The following is a 24,344-nucleotide window of genomic DNA, read 5'->3' on the forward strand; positions in this document are numbered from 1 at the left end:
TTTAGTGGTAATTTAAGAATTACTTATAAATTCTATCAATTTCTTTTTATATTCCTCATTATAAAAAAAGTATATACAAATCTTCGTTAGTGAACACAACAAGCATCTTAAAATGTTTTTAAGTTTCAGTTCTGTGTTAAGTAGTTTACCATGGGCAGATACTTGATTAAAAGCAAATCTCTTTAAAGAACACAAATAGAATACCAGTAAATGTTCAGTAATTTGTACGTAATTTTATAATCAATAAAACCACAATATTGATATAGTTGATGTGATAAAAAATATTCATTGAATCTCTAAATATATTGCAACAATTTCTACAAACTTCAAATTTTATTAAAGCCACTTTTATATTACTGCAAATTATTTCTGCTTCTCAAATAAGCAACGTTTATTTGAGAAGCAGATAATTTTATATCATTTCTACATTTTAAAAAAATAGATCCAGGCACTCTGTAAGATAAACATGTCACTCAATTCACATAGATTTGTCAAGGGAAAAAAAGCATTTAGCTGCACAGCAACTCACCGCAATTCGCATTATAGAGGTGCGCACTGATGTCCATTTATCTTGCCTGCGGTCTATGACAAGGATAAATCCAATTCCAGCATCTTGTGAACTGAGTTGGAAAGGAAGGAGGAAAAGGAGGAGGAGGAGGAAGCAAAAAAGAACTCATCTTACAGCAACAGATCTTACAGCAAGAATGCCCTATTATACCAGCCCATTCAACTATGTATGTTGATTAATAGATAGAATTATATATAATAATAATTCTCATTAAAACAGAGTCAACGAACATTGCATGCAAGTTCAGCTGCTCAAAACATTCATTACCCTTCTTCCTGAAGACCAGGGGTTTTATTAATCTGATATGTTTCTTTATACCGACATATCTCTTTTTAATTCAGTGGCTGTATTTCCTTGTAAAGTGACAATCCATCCTTTAAAGAACTATAATGTCCACTCCAGAATAAAAACTATTTTTCCTTAAGTATTTTTTGTCACTAATACATAATTTTATATATAGAATAATGTAACTTTCATCTTATGAAATATAAGTTTCTAGGTTCTGTATTCCTGGTTCTAGCTAAGAAATCTGACATTGCTAGCCCCAATCTTTAAAGATTCATGTGAACAAAAACAGAAATTTCCAAACGGGAAACTGAGCTAAGAAGGAAGATCCATGAAAGTCTACAGCCGAAAGACACTGAGATGGAAAGAGGCAGCAAGATATTTCCTTCTTTTGCTCTGTTCAGCTGCACGTGCTGCAGTTGGAGAGTGCAAAGAAAGGGACACATTCTTGTTTTCTACTTGAAGATACAAACCCATCATGTAATGTGGAAAGTTGATTGCCAGCCATTTGCAATAGAAATGACAGGCAAGAATAAACCAAAATGACTTTAATTATTGTGTATGCTGAGAAAATTGTGTATGAAAAAAGGTTGCAATGTCTTTTCTTTATTGGAAGAAACTATGCTATTGAAAAGGAATTTCAGTGATAAGGAAGAGAAGTTCCACACTTAATTGAGGGATAGGGAATTTTTCCTCTTACCAAATCCCTCATAAACAAGTACAAAATTTCAAAATAATGTAGGAAAATGAAAAATATATTTTTAAAAAATGTTTCCATTCATATCAAAACTGTGACTGTCATGCCCAATCTGAACTGACATCATGGATAGAAAGTAGCTCAATGGAACACACTTTAAAAGAAACATTACTAGCTACAGGAATTGTGTCATTTAAAGATTGATATGGCTTTGCATGCAACTTTCTGAACAACTAGATAGTTTAGCTTCCAGATAAAACTAATAGTATTGCTAAAAATATTACCTAAGTACTTCAATATCAATCATGGCAATACAATGGCACTTTCATCAATTGCATGTCATTTATTGAACACTTTTCCCAGGCATTTGTTCTGGGAAAACCAGATCCCATCTCCTGAGCTCTGAGTAAATACATTATTTATCCAAATCTTTAGAAAATTCTTAAATCTGCTTTTTTCTTGTTACTTTTAGTTATTTATTTAACATAAGGTCCAATGAATAAAAAGTACTTCTTGTGAGCAAATATCCCAATGAAATTATTAAGAATAGACAGATCAGACTCAAAATATAGAAGCATTAAAACATTTTTGCTCTCATCTTGGTAGTACAATCTCCTAACTTGTTTTTTTGGAATTTATTGAGCTTATTCCCAGGTAAATGATATCTAATGGCAGATTGAAGGTAATTTGGAGATGAAGAAGGAAATAAGGAATCACTCATACACTACATTAGTTTGAGGGGGGAAAAGTTGCAATGTTTCTAGTATGAAGGATTGGATTCAAGTAATGTTTAAATTATCTGTTTTTGAAAAGGAAATTTTATTTACTAATCAAAAATGACACAATATATTTTCTTCAGGAGTAGATTTCATGATATTTTATAATGATATCTTAATTTAGATTTAGAGGTGTTTAAGTATTATTTATTTATTTATTTATTTATTTATTTATTTATTTATTTATTTATTTATTTATTAAATTTTTATACCGCCCTTCTCCCGAAGGACTATTATTATTATTATGGTTTACAGCCATAATAAAAAACAACAGCAAAATACACATAAAAACATGATTAAAAAACTTATTATACAAATGGCCGAATTAAAACAATTATAAATAAAACCCCAATTTATAAAATATTAAAACGTTAAAACTAATTAAAATCCTATTAAAATCCTATGCCAGTCCTGCGCGAACAAACAAATAGGTCTTCAACTCTCGGCGGAAAATCCGAAGGTCCGGCAATTGTCGAAGTCCAGGGGGAAGTTCGTTCCAAAGGGTGGGAGCCCCCACAGAGAAGGCCCTCCCCCTGGGGGCCGCCAGCCGACATTGCTTGGCGGACGGCACCCTAAGGAGTCCCTCTCTGTGCGAGCGTATTTAATACTTGAAAGTGCAATATGTGTAGAAAGTTTGTAATCCCTTTTGGCCAGAGGTTGGTTTTTTTTTTTTTTGAGTTTAGCTTGTTTTTCTTGTCTTGTTGGTTTTGAAAAAAAAATTGTTCCTCTTTATTGTTCTGGTTAAAAATATTAAAACAAACAAACAAATCAAACTCCTACTTTCAGCTTCTTTTGATTAATAATATGCCCTGTTTTATATTGAAAAATCTTCTATAATTGTTTACCCTCCATTAAAAGTTCCCTCTGCTCTATATTTCCTAGCCAAAAATGTTACAAGACTCTGCATTCTATGAATCAAAAATTGGGGGGGGGGATTTTTCGGTAGGTTGTATAGATTGCTCAATTGTAGCTGGGAACCTTACCTGGGAATATTAGTGAGGTATGTCAAAACACTTTGAAACTCCTTATCTGGAATGTCACTAAATGTAGAGAATTCAGGAAAAGTGATGACAGGACAGCCATCTCTTCCTCGTCCGCCTAGAAAGAAAAGAATTTAATTCCCAAAATAAATCTTATCATGTTATTTAAAAGGACTAATATGAAACTAGATGAATTGACTGTTACTGATTGTTTGTAGTGACAATCCCATCCAATGGTATCAAAATCAAAACCAGTGTTGTAGATACAAAATGGACACAAGTTATAAACAGTAATTTATTTTTTTTGCAAAACTAGAGTAGTTTTGCCTCACTGCCCAAAAAGTTCACTTCAAAAGAGAAATGCTTATGGATTTGATTTGTGCAAGATACTTGACAAAATATAGTCTCAAAGCACTGTAATCCAATTCAGATCAGGCTGTATATCTGTACTGAAAGAATGGAATAGTATATTATAGAGTAGGAGGACAATATGTGTCTCTCCAGTATCAGTGTTTGCATATCTCTGGCTTACTACATGTTTTACTCCTGTTTGGGATAGTAGAGAAATAGAAGATATAAGAAGTACTTTATCGATAAAGGAGAATGTTTGTAGTTCAAAATTGTAGTTGAAATGAGGTGTCCTTTTTGTTCACAAAGCTTACTTGTTTTCTTGCAGATGTTTCATTACCCTAGTATTTTATCTTTAAAATGCACATCTTTGAGCTTTGTAAGGTAAAGACTTTTTTAATTGTTCAAACTTTACAAATTTTAGATTTTAATTGGTTTTAATTTTCAGCATTTCATTTCAATATGTTTCTTTTAAAAAATTATCATTTTTCAATTCTTTTTATTACTGAGATCATGTTTAACTTATTTTAGCAATGCAACAAGCTTTAGTTAGCAGGGGCCAAAAACAGAAGTGCAGTTGATATATATATTCCATTAGAACGGCCACCATAACAAGTTGTCCTTTAACACCTCCCCTAGCTTTTCTGCATGCTTTCATCCTACTTCTATTCTTTTGATTTTTCCTGAAGGGTCTCATACAAAAGGAAGATTAAAAGCAGAAGGATGCCTTGTGAAAGGGCTCTGAAGGACTGCTTAAGAAAGACTTGGAGCTCAAAGATTAAATTGATGGCAAAATACTCAGCTGTTAAATACTGTTGAAATAAAAAAGAGAAAAATCAATAGAAAGAAAAGAACCACCAAGTGTACTAGAGAAGAACATAACAGAAGTAAGTACCGACTGAAAACTAAAAAAGAACTTTAAAAGAAAAGGGAAGAAAGAAAAAAAAATTCTGAAGACAAGACCAAATGTTAAATAGAATCCAAAGTGCATATAGTTGGGCGTAAGAAAAGGAAAGGGGAGTTTCTTTCAACATTAAAATTCATAGGGACAAAGGAACAGCATTATCATCAAATTTGATAATACCCTAGATATAGGGTAGTTATAGATATAAGATATTTATCCCGTTTATAAATGGGATAAATATATCCATAATTAAAAGCGTGCAGAGTAAGCAAATGGAATGTAAAAAAGATAGAGGAGGATATTATAGCCTGATGAGCAGTGAAGGTGGATTATAATACAGGAATCCAGCAAAACCAGGATGGGATGATGCAAGCGTCCAGTTCTTCTTGATCTCTCAGCATCTTTCATGGTATCCTTCTGGACTGATTACAGGGTTTGGTAATGGGAGGCACAGTGTTGCACTAGTTCTGCTTTTTTCTCGGCCAATGCCATTCAGTATTGACAAGAAGGAAGAGGTCCAGCCCAAAACTCTGATTTGTGAGGTGCCTCAGATTTCAAAGCTCTTCCCTTTCCTGTTCAACAGGATGTCTCTGGATAAGACCATACATCAGCATGGGTCAGGCATCATCAGTATGTTGATATTATGTGTGTCCACCTTCAAATGCAGATGACACAACAGTGATTGGTCTCATTCGAGACAATGACGAATCCGCATATAGACGAGAGGTCGAACGACTAGCCTTGTGGTGCAACCAAAACAATCTGGAACTGAACACACTCAAAACCGTAGAAATGGTGGTAGACTTTAGGAGAAACCCTTCCATACTTCCACCTCTCACAATACTTGACAACACAGTATCAACAGTAGAAACCTTCAAATTTCTGGGTTCTATCATATCGCAAGATCTCAAATGGACAGCTAACATCAAAAACATCATTAAAAAAGGACAACAAAGAATGTTCTTTCTGCGCCAACTCAGTAAGCTCAAACTGCCCAAGGAGCTGCTGATCCAATTCTACAGAGGAATTATTGAGTCTGTCATTTGCACCTCTATAACTGTCTGGTTCGGTTCTGCAACCCAACAAGAAAAACACAGACTTCAGAGGATAATTAGAACTGCAGAAAAAATAATTGCTACCAACTTGCCTTCCATTGAGGACCTGTATACTGCACGAATCAAGAAGAGGGCCGTGAAAATATTTGCAGATCCCTCGCATCCTGGACATAAACTGTTTCAACTCCTACCCTCAAAACGACGCTATAGAGCACTGCACACCAGAACAACTAGACACAAGAACAGTTTTTTCCCGAAGGCCATCACTCTGCTAAACAAATAATTCCCTCAACACTGTCAGACTATTTACTGAATCTGCACTACTATTAATCGTTTCATAGTTCCCATCACCAATCTCTTTCCACTTATGACTGTATGACTATAACTTGTTGCTGGCAATCTTATGATTTATATTGATATATTGATCATCAATTGTGTTGAAAATGTTGTACCTTGATGAACGTATCTTTTCTTTTATGTACACTGAGAGCATATGCACCAAGACAAATTCCTTGTGTGTCCAATCACACTTGGCCAATAAAAAATTCTATTCTATTCTATTCTAAATCACTTTTTGACTTCTGGTGATTGCCTGAACTAATTGCTCCATTTTTTTTGGCAAGATTTTTCAGAAATAGTTCGTCATTGCCTGATTCCTAGGACTGAGAGAGACTGACTGGTCCAAGGTCATCAGCTTAGCCCCATGCCTAAGGCAGGACTGGAACTTATGATCTCCTGGCCTGATGACTTAATTATTAGACAAAACTGGCACTCCATGCTGACTTTAACAGTGGTATATTTTGATTCCTGGTTGATAATGTGATGCTGTTGAAGTCTTGGATCCACAAGGAAAAGAACATTTTTAATCCTCATAAGACAAAGTGGATATCTTTTTTCTGGCCCCAAAGATTCTCCATCTAAATGAGATGGCAATTTGGGGCTCCTTGTGGACTCAAAGCACTTTTCTGTTCTCTAGCCAGGATGGTCGAGAGTTAAATTTAACTCCTAAATTAAATTCCTCATATATAGGTTGTTCAGTTTGGGAAGGATGGCATATAATAAAAGGACTTCAGAATGTCACTTTGTGAGGATATAATCTATAGTTCCCACACCTAAGCTAGCATCAAAAAAGAATATTAATTTCTGTGCAAAGATCATTTTAGAAATTTCATTGATCGGATTTCAACCCACTATTTTGGTTTTGATATTTTAATACAATTTATCAAAGGAATTAAGCAAATGGGATGATTACTAGGAAAAGAGATGACCTTATACGCAGTAAATCCAGTAGAATTTTTCTAATTCTTACCTGAAAGATATGCAAACTTTTTTCTTAACTCATCTTCAATATCTTCAGCACAGAGGGGAACAATATCCTGATGCATGATGTCATCTAAAACCAAACATACCCCCAAAATCAATTCCATGGAAATTGAGATTGAGTAATTTTAGAAGTTTTGAGTAAAAGTTCATATTTACATCTTTCTTTACTAAAGTGCTTTAGGATTTCACAACAGTGCTCAATATTATGTTAAATCCTCTTATACACTCAAAGGTATATATAGTATTAAAGTGGACAATGTTAAAATATAACTATCAACAACATACAGTAATGCCATAGTATTGTAAGGAATCTAACTCAGGTATTAGAATCAGAAGTTGGCAATAGTATTCTAAAATGAGATGTCATAAAGTCATGGAACTTACAAAGCAAAACATTCACTCATCAAATGTGTTTTAATCAGCAAAAAGACTCCTGAAATAAGGAAAAGTGCTATTCGAGCACATTTATATGTACATGAAGCTATCGTATTCTATCAAGGCATTAGCTCAGAAAATCCACATAGGTTAAGACACCGTGTTTCAGTTTACTACTACTTCTAAATGCACATTTTGTTCATGTTTGAAAAAGATTTGGTCCAAAGAGGTCTATATGTATAAAGTCCCAAATTTCTAGTGGTTTCTCTTTTCACCTTAAATTTGCAACCATCAGGGTTGAAAGTTTCCTTCAACAACCAAGAAAGTAAAAAAAAAGATGAAATATAGTTATGCACACACACAAAAATACTGTATCTGCCATTTAGGGCACACTCATTAGAGACCTGTTGTATTTATTATAAGTGTATGGCTCTTATGGATGAATTCCTTGTGCCAGAAAGTCCCTTAACTATTAATAATGCAACCAAGATACCAGAAAAGGAAGAAAGAAATCCCACAAGTTAGACTATGCCAAATCTCATATGAAATATGCATAGAAATAATTCAGATATAAAACTAGCTTACATAGATAAATATACAAATATAAACTTATTTTACTTCAACATCAGAGTGAAAGCTGACTCCAAGTAATTTGGTCCTATTAATTTCAGCTGTTTCTTTTAAAACTATCTAGAAGAGATACCTGGAAAAGTTGCTCCAACTATTGCTTCTATTAATGGACAAAAATAAAATAGCAAATAAACAACATTTTAGCAACATAGCTAAATTTGGTACAATTATTATCTGTGTACATTGGTTTCTGGTAAGGGCAAGTCAGTGTGTCCTGATTTGATAGAGAATAGATTTTTAAAGTATTTTAAACATAGAGGGTATTTTAAAAATGAAGATATTGTAGATAGCATTTATGATAAATCATTGTGTATTCAGTTATCAGTGTGTTGCTAAAATATATCTATAGCGCTTACTCTATTTCTATTACTAATCACCTATTATGATGGTAAATTTACATAAAATTCTAAGTTAGCACCACCTATAAATTTATTTTTCAAAAACTGAAAATGCATTGTAATTATTTTCATCATATTAAAGTTTAATTCTTAGCTCTGACTAAGGATGTTGGAAATCACAGCTCAGCAAATCTGATAAGTTGTACTTTCCTCATGAGCTGTAGAAACTTATTAAAACAGAAAAACTACATTAAAATATTAAAAAGCAGAAGTACTGTGTCATGAGTTTGTGGCATGACAAATCTATGAGTTTAAGGGGGAGAATAAAAGTGATAGGGAAATCCAGTATTACAGTACATTTTTCTGATGTAAGCAATATGTAAAACACAGCAGTGTTGAAACCAGATTTTCTGGTTTCAGTTTCTTTCACTGGGTGTGGTATTTTACACTTACTCTGTACATATTGCATGGGTAGTGAAAATCATATTAAAGAGACAATAAGACAAGTGCAGTATAGTAATACAAATCTTACATTTTTGAACATGGGTGCTGATAAATGTAACACCAATTAACCAGTTTTATTACTTCACATAAATTCATCAGTTAAGTACTACTGAACCTATAAATCAAAAATACTAATAATGGCTATTTCTGTACAACTATATGGAGTAGTTTGATAATGTAAACATGAACTATATCTATCTTCTTCTGCAACTTCATTAAGCTACCTACAGTAGAGATGTACCATGGACAGCACCGCTCCCACAATACTTATAAGGATAATATTTTCATACAGGAAATTGAATGTTCAAGTTTTTAAAGATCTATACCTATAATAATGAAAAATTCAGCACCACTATTGCATATATCCATGATCATCTTTAGTAACTTTCAAGATTGCCCATGTAGAAAAAGAGAAATTTTGCTTAACACATATAAAAGCGCAGACACATGGAAACAGATATATTGGAGGGAACTCCGATTGTCAATTTTGGGGGAATTATCAAAAGCCGAGGGTTGTTAAAATGTAACATGGTGATCAGGGAGAATGGTGAGATAATACAGAGAGCAGCCACAGAGAAGGACCTGATTACAGTGATCTTATTGTTTGCACAAGGGACTCAGCTATAAAAATTGTAGCTCAATCCTATATAAGGAATATGGGTAGTCCTTGACTTACAACAGTTCATTTAGTGACCTTTTGAAGTTACAACACCACTGAAAAAAATGACTTATGACAGTTTTTCACACGTACGGCCATTGCAACAGTCTCATGGTCATGTGATCAAAATCTACCTGCTTGGAAACTGTTCATATTTATGACGGTCATTTGATCACCTTTTGTGACCTTCTGACAAGCAAAGTCAATGGCAAAGTCTGTTTCACTTGACAACCATGTTGCCACATTCACAACTGCAGTGATTCACTTAACAACTGTGGCAAGAAAGGTCATAAAATGGGGCAAAACTCACAAATGTCTCACTTAGTAACAGAAATGTTGAGCTCAATTGTGGTCATTGGTCAGGGACTACTTGTAATTGGATGGAAAAACATTTGAGAAGGGATTTTAAAAAGGCATATTCACCTACGGCTACAAGGAAGTATTAATTAGTTTAATTTTTCTCAATTAACTTAGTTTCAGAGAAAAAGGGGGAGAAAGAAATGGTCTGGGTTTTTCCCCCTTGTATTACAAATGAAGATTTAATTCATCCCCCTCTCTTTCTCTGTTGGCTGTGACTTAACCCCATTTAAACAAATTGCCTGTGAGGTGTTCTTTTGTGGGAAGAGTGTTACATAAAAAAGATCTGTCTCTTCTCTGTAGCTCAGAGGTAAAGAATACTGTCTATATACATAAGATTCAATTACTCTCATCTCACATATTATCTATTTCAGCTCACACCATCAACAAATCATTTTATTTATTTTTTATTTACTTTTATTTACATTTATATCCTGCCCTTCTCCGAAGACTCAGGGCGGCTTACATTATGTAAGGCAATAGTCTCATCCTATTTGTATATTTATATACAAAGTCAACTTTATTGTCCCCCCAACAATCTGGGTCCTCATTTTACCTACCTTATAAAGGATGGAAGGCTGAGTCAACCTTGGGCCTGGTGGGACTCGAGCCTGCAGTAATTGCAAGCAGCTGTGTTTAATGACAGGCTATCTTACAGCCTGAGCCGCCCACGGCCCCGGCAATATTTTAGAATATTGCCAGGAAAATTAAAGTAATAGTGATATCAGTGACTGAAATAAATCTAATGAAAGAAATATAAATGCATATTATTACCCTGCATGGCCAAGACAAATTGCTAGTGCTGTTAAAATTCTTGGCACTACTACCAATCAATAGTTATATTGTAGTCCATAGTAAAGCACCAAGCAGGGGGAGTCAGGAACAGAAAACACAACAGAAATGCTGAAAGTAAGGTCCTATGTAAAACATAATAGCTATACTAGAACGGAAAACACTTTTTCCCATTTGTCCTTGTCAACTCTAGTTTGGCTACAGCTCATTACTGCTGTCTAGATCTTGGTCTTGGAACCAAAGCTAGACAAGTTTCAAGAAAGTTATTTGAACGCAAAAAGAAGATTAGAGCTTTCTCACTTGCACATTGTCCCCAACACAAATGGATCTGGTACTGCTACTTATTAAGCAGGGACATGCTTAATGTCCCTGCTTAATAAGTAGCCGTACCAGAGAGAAGCAACTTAGAACTAAGGAGAAATTTCCTGACAGTCAGAACAATTAATCAGTGGAACAACTTGCCTGCAGAAGTTGTGAATGCTCCAACACTGGAAATTTTTAAGAAAATGTTGGATAACCATTTGTCTGAAATGGTATAGGGTTTCCTGCCTGGGCAGGGGGTTGGACTAGAAGACCTCCAAGGTCCCTTCCAACTCTGTTATTATTATTATTACATAAAGTTTTCCCTAACATTTTAATAAATGTTTCTCTCCTCCTTCTCTTCTCTTGGATAATTGAAAGTAGAATTCCCAGAATATTCAGCTATGTAGGAAGTGACCAGTTAGGAAATAAATTCTAATAACTCATGAATACACCGGAAATACATTTTGTTGGGAAAGGCAGCAGTTAACTCCCCATTAGTAAAAATATGGATGCTCTTAAAAGTATTTTTTATGATTTTTTAAAATAGCTGTCAGGAATCTTTGAATTCTGTTACTAAATATATGAAAGAAATGCAATAAATAAATAAATAAAAAAGCACTATTTCTTACAACATTTTTTGCATTTTTAACAACAGAGATAATGGACAGCCAAAGAAAAACCTAATGATAAAATGTTCTATTTTAAGTGCATAAAACACATATTTGACAATTATGTCTTGGAAGTGAAATACTATTCATAAAATACAAGGGAATCTTTTGTAGTAAGTCTAAAGCATGCATCTTTCATTTTATTTAAGAACGTTCACTATAATGTGACTTAAATACATAGCATTCATCATCTACAAATGGGAGCTGAAGCCCTGAGGCTCATCTTTAATTTTATATTCCTTTGGGCTCCATCTCATCTCCACCAGCAGCTGGTCTAACTCTCAACTAAGGAGGCTGTAATTAGAAAAAGATTAGATTGTAGGGATCTTTATGTGAAAAATGACTACAAAGCACTGAATGAACTAAAGGAGCAGATGTCACTTTGGGTCTTCTTCACTTAACATTCCCTTACAAAGCTCTCCTTAACAAACTCAAACAAAAATGGTCAGAAACAGAGATGGAGAAAAAAGACTGAAAATATTTATTAGTTTCAAAAAGAAATTGAACGAATAGCAAAACCATAGAAATATTCACCTTTACTTTTCTTCTTTTTTAATCTTGGTTTTTCTTTCTCTTTTACCTTGCTGGACAATTTCAAATGCATTGTCATTTCAAAATATTTTATCTGAAAATTATATAAGCACCATTTCTGTTGCACACTTGAAATTAATAGGTTTAATAAATGTGGTTATGATGAAAAATATGGTTTTATTAAAATATCATTGATAATATTATGAATTGCTTATGTCTTCGATAATAGAAATAACAGGAAAACTACAAAACAATTAGGCAACTTATTTATTTATTTTTCAATTTCTTAACCACCTATCTCCCTCAGAGAGAGGTTGTAGGTGGCATACAATTTAATCAATAAAATTAATTGAAAGTTAAAATTTCAATATTTGAGGAGATTTTAGGACTGATTAGATTAGAAAATGAGTCATCTATACTTTGCTTTATTATTACCTAATGAAGGAATGAGGTTTTGTAAGGTTAAACAATTGAGAACTCACAATGATCCTGTAAACTAAACCCAACTGAGAATTAAAAGAAACAAACAATCAAAGCTAACAAGGTCATGTTCCTATTGTAAGTCAAACTCAAACTCATGAGTATGTCTATTACTGTCCCACAGACCATGAAAGATGTTGGGAGTCTCTCATATCCTTCTTGTTCTATTTTTTAACCCAGTTAATGTGCTAAGTGTTTTTTTGCATAGAATCTGAACTATCAATAACATTTTAGAAAGGGCTAAGAGTAGTCTTGTAGTCTATAGTATTTTTTACAATGAATGAACTTCAAGATAGTCAAGGCTAATACAATTATTTTCCTGATAGATTATTACAGAACTGGCTGTGAAAAGGCTTCATTTTTATATATTATTTTGGCGTAATGCCATAATGCAAGTTTCATGAAATTTCATCTGTTGTTTAACAGTAGCTCAATTTGCAGAAAAAGCACATGAAAAGATCTTTCCCTTTCCAATAGCAACTTAAACTGTGTTGAACAATAATTCTAGCTAAAACATGATACATGATATTTTTTTGATATGATTTATACTGAAGCAGCTGGAGTAATAGTTGAATAGATATTTATTAAAATTTGTTCCCAATTCCCATAAAATATTGCAAACTTGTATTTGGTAAAGGGTTAAAATTTAATTTTTTATAAGCTACGTTTCAGCTTATTTAATGTTTACTTAGCCACAATTTTTTATTAAGTTCAGCAGAAACTATGCCATAAAAAGGATAACATTGCCTTGAATGCAAAATACCCTAGGAAGACTGAAATTACTCTAAAAAGAAGGCTGTTCGTTCATCCCAGATTTTGACTGTCACTTAATGTAAATCTTACTCTAAACAGAATTATTGAGAAAAAAGAAATGTTAAAATGCAAATCACCAACCTGACATGACACAGTTCTCTAGCCTGGGCTGTATTCCTTTGCAACAGTTAGGCACACCAAAGAGAATACAAGGCAAACGACGTGAACAGAATCTTCAGCAGTATTTGGTTTCTCTCTCCCCTCCTCCCAAATTTCCACAAAAAGAAGCTTTCAGTTTCATAGTGGACTGTAGCTTCACTATTTACTGAAAATAGGGTCTCCAATGTTTCATTTATTTTAAAAGGCAAGATTACAACAGAAAGTTTAACTAAGTTCAATTAAATACATGCTTCTGTGTGCATGAGTGAACTTTCTGTGCTAAAAAGTTTGAGAAACAGTCGAATAAAAACATTTAAAAGCACTATATCCTCATGTCTGCACTACTCTCAAAATAGCCTGTTTCAAGTCAGAAAAGGGTTTATAAAAGAACAACCAACTACATGCAATCATTTTGTTTGCATCATCTTGTAATAAGTAACTTAAACAGTATTCTAAGTAATAAATGCAAATGAATTTTTAAATGATTTTGTAATACACAAGCACTTTAGTTTTACAAAAAGAATATAAGCTATGTTATAAAACAAGCACAATAATCTAACAATGTACAAAAATCACTAAAGAGTTACCAGTTACATTAAAGTCAAAAGGAGGAAAAGAGAGGAAGAAGGGAAAAAACGATGAAAGTCAGACAAACCTTTGTTTTTCTTTAGAAGATATAATCGTGCAATAATCTTGTAAAACAAAAACACTGAATTCAAAGTCTTGCAATAAATCAATGTACTGAAAACTCAGTATATCTGTGAGCCTTGCTTTAATAAAACACAAGAAAAATGCATTGCCTTTCACTATAAACTTCCAGCTCAGTGGGACAAACTGCCTTTCCTCAAATTACATTTAAAGTCAACGATCCAGCAAGGGTTAGCTTTTACTGGTGTAGTCTTGCTTTTCTATTCTATGGTCATAAACAAACATGCACTGAATTTACCAACTTGAGTTGTCGGTTGTTCAGAATGTGAGGGCAGTCCCTGAGCAAATTTAACACCCAATTTTCCAAACAAATTAATTCCAAACCACTCTTGAAGTGGCATGTCAAAAGCCTCCCTCAAGGAACCCTTCTTTAACAAATGGTAACCTATCAAGTAGAGCCATCTCTTTTCAGCTTCAGAGAACATCAGAGGTCACCTGATAGTTGCCTCTCTTAAGGAGCTTTGTAATGGAACATTTCTTTGAAATGGAAAGGGAAGTTCACATTTGAAATGAAATCCCCAGATCTCATGCATTTAAAGCAAAGGCAGACAAGAAATACAGCGCTCAAATCTTCAGGTAGAGTTTGAGCTTCACAGAAATGTGTGTGTACGCAATAACAATTGTACATGCTCTAATAAATATCCATAAATTATGATTTTTTATTTTTCAATAAAGGCAAAGTTTCCCTTTATGCTCCTTACAAATCCTTCTTTAAAGTAGCATAAATGCAATCGTTCTCATAGTTCTTGATACTCTGGCATAAAATATGATAATTTGAGATTTTATAGAAATGTAGAGACCTATAAATATTTCTTACCCGTGCAGATTAATTAGATTACAAAGTGTTGGAAGAAATGTCCATCTGGGTTCAGTTCCAAGTGGGGAAAAAGACACTGGAAACATGGAGACTGCTTGGAAAGATGGTTTAATGGTGGTCAGGTTCACATGGTCTGAGTTCCTGAACAGAAAAAGGACGAGATACTGAGCGTGCCTAGGTTTTATGCTTTCTCTGAGCTTTGAATTTCCTGGGGCAAAGGAAGAGTATCCTGATTCGTTGTCAGACCCCCAAGCGGTGGGGGTCTTAGCTAGCCTTGCTGGCTAATGTAATCTTCCCAGTAATCTTCCCTGTGGTGAGTTTCTGTTGCTAGATGGGTCCTATTGTGTTGCAGATGATGGTCCATTGACAAAGGTGGGGAGAATGAGTTTCTGCCTCTGGCCCCTTGACAAAGGTGGGGGGAGGCAAGAAGCTGCAGGGAGCTGCTTTGTCCTTAAAACATGTTTCTCCATTTCTCATCCAGGGAAATATAATATTTTGCCCTTTTTAATATTTTCTAAAATATTTCATTCTTCTAGGAGAGGGATGGGTGCTAACTTCTTATAAAAGCATAATATGATCTAATTCTGTTTACTTGTATTTTAGTGGCATTTATGAAATGATTTTTTAAAAAGAAATGGTCCTCCTTAAATATAATTCAAGCAGGCCAGTGAACTCCCAGCTACTATTGTTAAGGAAGTTCTTACTTCATTGGATCCTTTTAAGTAACTGTTGAACAGATTATCTGTTAATTAGTGACTTCGAGATTACTTACTAGCAATCTTGGATTCAGTAAAACAAATAAGCACAAAAATAAATGAAACTGAGAGAAATAACTGTTAAGAATTTCAGTTTTGCTTTGTCTTGTACATTTACATGCTAAAAATATTCAATCTGCATTTTTATATCAATAGATTTTATCTGACCAGTAGCAATAAAGTTAAAACAATATTCTTTGTAAAATAAAATTTACTTTTAATAGAGTATTTTCTCTTTTATTTATAAAAGATAGATCAAAACCTAAGATACCTAAATACTATCATGTACTAAATATACACTTCTAATTCTATACTATAGCAAGTAGTGATGGACCTACTCTGATTTCATTAACATAGAGAAAAACTAATAATTCATGCAAACTGACTAATATTTAAAAAAGCATCTTCACTATATGAAGCAGTACAGAGCCACTAAAGTAGGTGGCATACAAATAATTGTAAAATAACATATAAACATCAAGTGATGTCTTGAGTTGAGCCATTGTTTGCTGTAGATCTTAAACACCATAAAACAATAAGGAATGTTGCACCTCAAATCAAAATGCAAGTTTTTCAGTAGAGTCAGTTCACATGCTTAACTGGATGCAGTCAAGGGAATTTATTAGTAGAGCTTGTGGACTGTATGCAGGTCAAAACAGACAAGATAGCAAAATAGTCTCTATCATCTTGCCTCTGCAGGAGCCTGTGAACCAGGTTCAGCAGGTTCTGACAGGTTCTGGAGAACTGGTAATGGAAATTTCAGTAGTTCAGAGAACCGGCAAATACAACCGCTGGCTGGCCCCAGAGTGGGGTAGGAATGGAGATTTTGCAATATCCTTCCCCCAGGAGTGGGGATGGAATGGGGATTTTGCAGTATCCTTCCCTTGGAGTGGGGTGGGAATGGAGATTTTGCTATATCCTTCCCCTGGAAGGATTTTGCAGTATCCTTCCCCTGCCACGCCCACCAAGCCATGCCCACCAAGCCACACCAGGCCCACCAAGCCACGCCCACAGAACCGGTAGTAAAAAAAATTGAATTCCACTACTGCTATGACCCCATGCTAATTATTTCAGATTATTGTTGTTGCTTCTTACTTTACTGCTTGAAAGCCACTACCATATAGCAGAAGAGACTTAAGGTAAAATATGTGGAGAGGCAGGCCTACCTATCGGCCAATTCAGCTTTGGTTTTGCATTCATCTATGGTTCTGGTGCTATGCTTCAGCTAGATTGCTTCTCTTAGATTTATCTGTCAAGATACTTTGGTTCCTCCTGCAATTCAGGGATGTGAAAACATCCTCATAAGAATATATAAAGCATATTTTTACTCTGCATTGAACATGCTTGTTGAAAGGCTTCAACATAAGGAAAGATTTTGGAAATGTCCAGTGGAACAGTGCCTCTGCAGTGCTGGCCAACTGGAGAATATCATTCATTATATTTTCCACTCTCACATCTATGATGAAAGTAGAGAAAAATAAGATGGCACTGAACAACTGAACTACTCTATTTTCTTTCGGGTGTGATTTCAATGGTTAACAATCAGTTGTTACTTTTGCATGCTTTCTTTTAAACTTTGAATTTTTAAGGTCTTGATTCTAAAGCCATAGAATTGTACATTGAACAGTTAAGGGAACTAATTGTGTTTAGTCTAACAGAAGACTCATCCTGGGTAGGAAGACTAGAAGACTAGAAGACCTACAAGGTCCCCTCCAGCTCTATGATTTTATGATTCTATGATCCTGCATTCAAATCTCCTGCATGCCTTTTATTTTTCCTTTTCTTATTATTTCATTTCATTTTAAAATTAATATTGTTACAGTCACATCAATGTATTATATTGATTAATTGATTCAATTATGTGCCTTCTTATCATGTTCTGACATCCAAATGAGAATTTTAGGCAAAAATCACTGCAATTCATATTGCAGAAGGGGTGTGATATATCACATTAATAGGGGCAAATAATGTTTTTTATTTGATTCCAAAGAGATTTGGAGCATGAAATAGTGTGAACCTAAGATCTGTCTTAGGTTCACACTATCTAGGGATATGATGGCTCAGTGGCTAAGATGCTTGTCGATCAAAAGGTTGGCAGTTCAGCGGTTCAAATCCCTAGTGCCACATAACTGGGTGAGCTCCCATTACTTGTCCCAGCTTCTGCCAACCTAGCAGTTTGAAAGGACGTAAAAAATGAAAGTAGAAAAATAGGGACCACCTTTGGTGGGAAGGTAACAGCGTTCCGTATGCCTTTGGCGTTGAGTCATGCCGGCCACATGACCACGGAGACGTCTTAGGACAGTGCTGGCTCTTCGGCTTTGAAATGGAGATGAGAACTAACCCCTAGTCGGGAACAACTAGCACATATATGCGAGGGGAACCTTTACCTTTAAGATCTGTCTACAACTCCTTAAAGCAGCTGCATTGTTTTTCAGAAGCACAATGCAGCTGCAGAATCACAGAAAGACAGATCTGCTTTAAAGAGCTGCAAATAGGTGATAAGTTTGCATTTCCAAATATCATGAATATATTTTTCAGCTTACTTACAAAATGCTGCATATTACTTCTTAATATTTATATTGTTTGAAAAAAGAGAAAGTAATACTTTTTCATCATTTTACTTTGGCTACGTCTCTGGAAGCACCAATATTTGCCTTGATGTTGTTACTGAATAGCAGCATAAAAATATTAAATCTAATCATGAAACTTGACAAGATTTATATCTTCAGATGCAGCAGCCTTGCCTGGCAATGATTTCCAATCTGCCAAGAGACAAAAATATTTGCAGTTCTTCAATGAAAAAAAAATCATGTTTTGTCACATGTCACCCTCTTATAAGAGGCAATAATTCCAGCAAATGTACCTCAGTTTCACTTTAATTTAATGGGAAGCAGGCTAAAAAAGAATTCATTCTATCACATGGGGGAAAAGCAATTGCCTTTTGGTCTTTTTCAACTGTGAGTAATAAGGAATCTTGAACATTTGGGATTTCAGATCAAGTTTAATAATTGAACAAAATACTTATCCCCTAGGGCTGTCCTGGATAGGAAGTGAACAGCCTGGGGCAGAAACCAAGGAACAGCTTTGCAGTGGACAAAGGTGGGAATATGGTAGGAAAGGCCCCTGTGGGAAAGTTCCTGGTTAAAGGGTGAAGGGGAGACCTAGAGAGGATGACGTAACTCTTCTGCTTCAGCCCCAAACAGCAAAGCCCAGCTGCAAGAGGCTACACCAAGAGTCAATATTTGCCTTCCTTCATATCAAGAGATGTACTTTCCTTCCCACCAGGTTTGCAGAGACAATCTGCAAGGGTTTACCATTCTAGTGAATAGCCACAGAACATAAGGAAGTAGGAAATAGGAGCAATAGCAGCAACTCTCAAACTTTCCTGGAAAACATGGCCAGAAGGGGAGTGAACCTCTGGCTGTGAAGAAGAGCAGAATATCACCCCTATTCACGCAGAAGAAACTGGATCCCTACAGATTTGCCATTACCTATCACACTGGTGGAGAGCTGATAGACCATGGCCAGAGCTAGGGTAGGGCTACAGTGCAGAACTTAAGTATGTCAACTTGTCTGCTATTCTACCACAATTGCTTCACGGCCAGATGATCAACAGCACCGGCTAAAATTGACATGCTGCTGTTATACTTCCTTCTATTGCTGTCCTGCTTTGTCTTCGTGTACAGACTACACACAATTAATTTGATGGTCTATGCACTCATGGCTGTGAGTCTGAAACCCTTGCTATTTCTCAGGCTTCAAGGGAAATTTTTAAAAATATAAAATAAACATATAAATGGTGGCCACTTATTTCTCTTTACAAGCAGCCACATTCTGATTTTGTTTCTTCAAATAATGGAACAAAGACAAGCAGTTCTTTGACTGCATCCTTGATAGATGTGCAAAAATTGTGCCCTTGGGACCAAATCTGGATGCCAGTATTCCAAGTGGAAAAAGGTGGGGGTTGGGTGGAAATCAAATGTTTGTGGGCATTTTGCAATTTTGTGATCTGAAGATGTTTAAAAGACAAAATAGATATTTTTGCAGATGTTTAATGTGCCAATTTCTCCTTAAAGCATCTGAAATCCCTTCCATAGGTGAGCATTGTCCTCAACTTAATAAGCAATGCTGCCTATAAGCCAATAGAAATTCTGCACTTGGATGCATGGCATAATTTTGAAAGTCTACTATATAAAACAGCCTTTTGAAGAGGAAGAGAAAGAAGGAACTTGTGAACAAACTTGTTCATCTAGTCAGCTAGAGTATTAGAGAGCAATCTGTTTCTAGCTAAAGTTTGTACCTGACATTTGAGAACTATGCCAGATTATTATAGTCCAAAAGCCTGAATGGAGCATGACAAAAAGTCAATTTGTTGTTAGTTGCGAAGTCGTGTCTGACCCATCGCGACCCCATGGACTACATTCCTCCAGGCCTTCCTGTCCTCTACCATCCTCTGGAGTCCATTTAAACCCATGCCTACTGCTTCAGTGACTCCATCCAGCCACCTCGTTCTCTGTTGTCTCTTCTTTTGCCCTCAATCTTTCCCAGCATTAGGCTCTTCTCCAGTGATCAATTAACTACAGATTAATTAGCTACAATTAACTACAATTATCAATTAACTACAATTAATTAATTAATTAATTAATTGTAATTAATTATCAATTAACTACAGACAAAATTTAGCAAGCTGGTAATCAAAATTATACATGGGTTGAAAAACTGAAAAACCAAAAGACGGCAGGACAGATATATAAAATATTCTGACTCTGCTATTATCTAGTTTTTGCGCTTCAGCTAAAGTAACCCTATTCATACAGAAAACAGCCTCCATAAAATGTCTGTTTTTCATAATATAGAGACACAGTGAACTGAACTGTGTCCTAAGCTCCTTTGTAGATCCAAAAGGAAATATGTCCTTACCTCAAAGAAGAGTTTTAATCTTGCAAAAGATCTTCTGTTTAGAACAATGACTGCGCTCTTTATTTTTAATTTCCTACGACACTTCCTGTTTAATCCCAGATGCAAAGAATAGGACTGAGTAACAAGGGACGTCACCTTTTACAGTGCTCTTTATATTATTTCTCTATGTACTTTTCTACTATGTACACAAGGGATAACTTCCATATTAAAGAGCCTCTACTCTACAAAAATGCTGGAGGAAGTTTTATTTTATTTTAGATTACTCTGTATATTACCATTCAGATGTTCAAAACAGCAGAAACGCCTTAAAGGCAGTGTACTTGAAAGCCACCAAAAAATTACATAATGTGCATGTCTGCAAAGTGATTCCCATTCTTTAGTCACCAAAGAGGTTTTTTAAAGTGTCACTTTGAATTATTCATCCTGTCAGGGTTGCAGCCATCACATAGACTACTTTCTGGATTGTATTTTTTAAAATTCCTCTTGATGACACTGCACTGTCATAGGTTTGAAGTGTTTTTTAAAATCCTAATACACCTATCCGTTCTTCAAGTACAGATATGCATAGAACTGTAATATTTTGGGGTTCTTTTTTACATTTACCTTTTGGATATAAATATGGCACACAGCCAGTATGAAATTCTATCTCACTTCCATTTCTTTACTATTATATTTGTATGTTTTGTTGGTTTTCATCCCATTTGCCATCAGTTTCATCTTGGGGAGGAACCCTAATGAATGGCAAAAATCACTATTTAATATTGGGTTTTTTAAAGTGGATATTATAGTTGATTTTTATGCATTTATTGAAATGATTTAGAGCTGCCCAATTCACAGCAGTAACTCTTAGGTCTCCAGTTAAAAGCAGCTAGTACCGTGTTACCAGAAGGCATTACTACTTATCTACGTATTGAACCTTTCGTCGCGAGCTTAAAACGCACCTATTCATCTGCGCGGAACTGGATTAGCTTTTTAAAAATTGGTTTTAAGGGGTTTTTATTATTTATATTGTTTTAAAAAATTAGGCTATAGAATAAGTTTTTTAATTGTTGTTTTTAATCTGTATTTATATGTGTTTTAACTGCCTGTGAACCGCCCTGAGTCCTTAGGGAGATAGGGCGGTATATAAATATAAATAAATAAATAAATTTATAATCTAACTTTTGAGAACTGAAGACTGCTAAGAAGGCAGTCTCCTACAATAGATGCTGTCCCCTAATTTTAAAGAATGAGTCACTTCCACTTTAATCAATGGAATTTATGTCTTGGTGGGGCCTTAAACATGGTAACCCCAGCCATGTTCAGGCTGGTACAACGGCTATAAGTGTGAAGAAAGGTTGTAAACACTTTTTATGCGGCCGTCATAATTTTAAAATGTGTTTAAATGAATGGTTGTAAATCGAGGACTACTTGTACACATTTGCATTTTTTTTTCACCCCCTCCCCAAATCCTAATTCATTTTCAGTAGCTATTTTTGTCACTGTTCCACTTTGTATTTAATTTCTCTCACATCAATGTATGCAATAAAGAACAATTCTCTCCCCTTCAAATTCTGAAAATGGTCCTTGAAGAAGGAACCCAGACACAGCTAGAGAATGTGATGTGGAAGAGTGTAGATGACTGGAAAACATTTCTTCTCCCTTAAAATCTTTTGGATTAATCTGTGTCTACAAGAAATAGTTATGTCAGAATACAACCTTACAGAGAATTCTTCCTTCAGCCTCTCACTCAATACACCTTTGCACTGAATGTCCAAATTGTTCCAAAATAGCCTTTTAAGCCAAACTGATGTTTAAACTGACCTTACCTTGTGCTCTCATGTATTTCCCATATATTTCAGTACCCTCAGATTTATAGATTTGAACTCCCACAATCAAGTTGCAGAAGGCTAACTTAAGTCACATACTATAAACTGTAACTTGAATTCTCTAACCTGGATATCAAAACAGAAATTATGTACTTACCAGGAACCATAGAAACTAGGCGAGAGCAATGACAGGAAAAGAAATAGTAACTTTCCATTTCTTCTACTGAAATATAAGTATAACTCATCTTCACACAAGTAGGATTTATTTTACTCCTGAATGTATTGAGTTCCTTTATAATAGTAACCTATGTACAACAATTTGTAATTGCCTGTCATCCTTAAATTACTCTTAGCAATAAAAGTTATCTATAGTAACTTTAAGCAGGATGTTTACTTAAACCAGGTAGGCCTACTTTACTAACCACACCTTGAGAGTATTCAAAATTAACTACAAGGATAGGTATATGTCTTAGTTTTCTTTCTTTTATTTAGTTTTGAGAGAGCACAATCTTTATAAACTAAAAGATTTTTATTGAAATAAGGAACATCTCAATAAAGATCAGACAGATAAACAAAAAGGTGGTAAGTTACTATGATTCTTTTGGTATAAACATATAAACAAATAGGTGGTAAGTTACTATGATTCTTTTGGTATAAACTCGAATTACTTTTGAACAATAGCAATATTAGAGCTTTAGCAATATGGTATTATATCATTTTTCAGAATGTAATACTTAGAACAACCAAAATCGATAACCTCAAAAAATGTATAGGATAATATTGCAAATAACACAGGAGATCCACCCCATGGTTTAAAGGAAGCTTGGATAGTGATCATGGTAAATCTATGCTGGAAAAAAATTGGCAGAAATTATGGAAACAGGATGGATTCTGCTTCAATGTAAGAACTGCAGTGAAAGATTGCACTGCACTTCAGTCCAATTAGTTTGGCATATACATATATCAAAATTATTTTTCCAAATGTTGGAAATGTAAAACAAAAATAGGGAAGGGGTTCAATTGTGGTGATCATGTAATAAAGCTATTCCATTTTGAGATAAATGTTGGGGGGAGATAAGTACCGTGACTAAACAAAGAATTGAATTCTCCTCAGAGTTAGGCTTACTGCATTTAATTACATGACCAAATCTCAAGTTTAAAAATAAGGAACTCATCTAATTTTAGCAGATAAAATAATAATTGTCCAATATTGAAAAACTCTAGATAACAACTGAAATGTGCATTAATAAAACTACTTCAACTGCTATATTAGATAAAAATTACAAAGTTAAAATAATAAGGCATCAGAAGCAGGAATCACAATTTTATAAAATTTGAATGTATTTTATGGATTATCTCAATAGCAATGGACTATAATATGGTAACATTTTCATATATGGTAAATATGTACATTTATATTTTAATAGATTAATATTGCAGCATGAACTTCTAACATCTTTCTCCAGCCACATGCACACATCATGATAAAAACATAAAAGTGCATGTGACACTATAAATGTACATTTATAGTGACACTATATAAATAAATAACCTGAACTTTTATAGTTTATTTTGCAAGTATCTTTCCCTTCACCAGAACTTCCTTGTGTAGTTGGCTGACCACTGGGTGAACTGGTGGACTAGTGGACCAGGCGTCTGTCCCAGGAGGCAGTACTTGCTATGTTCTAGAAGCATCTGATTTCACATTCCAGAACATAATTTGTACATAGGAATAAAGGTGTTGGGGAAGGTGAGAAACATATTTCCTGGCGAAGTATAAATACTTCTGAGAGGATATATTAGTCCTGGTATCTAATAATTTTGCAAATCCAATCCTTGGGGGCATGCCTTG

The 24,344-nt window shown here is 34.7% G+C and overlaps 1 protein-coding gene across 5 annotated transcripts in view; it reads right to left on the bottom strand.

Annotated features, from left to right (window-relative positions):
* MCF2L (MCF.2 cell line derived transforming sequence like) overlaps positions 1-24,344 on the bottom strand; it is a 103,852-nt gene that overhangs the window by 40,661 nt on the left and 38,847 nt on the right. For 2 of the 5 annotated variants that reach the window (XM_058186828.1, XM_058186824.1), the window contains 3 exons: positions 6,923-7,006; positions 3,310-3,424; positions 530-620 (listed from right to left, as the gene is read on the bottom strand). In XM_058186828.1, coding sequence (XP_058042811.1) covers positions 530-620; positions 3,310-3,424; positions 6,923-7,006 — 290 coding nt within the window. Of the gene's footprint in view, positions 1-529; positions 621-3,309; positions 3,425-6,922; positions 7,007-12,095; positions 12,114-13,466; positions 13,572-14,139; positions 14,524-24,344 lie in introns of those variants that run through there. The other 3 variants (XM_058186826.1, XM_058186825.1, XM_058186827.1) reach the window with 3 other exon arrangements.

This window comes from Ahaetulla prasina, chromosome 5 (genome assembly GCF_028640845.1).
Source record: "Ahaetulla prasina isolate Xishuangbanna chromosome 5, ASM2864084v1, whole genome shotgun sequence".
Lineage (NCBI taxonomy): Eukaryota > Metazoa > Chordata > Lepidosauria > Squamata > Colubridae > Ahaetulla > Ahaetulla prasina.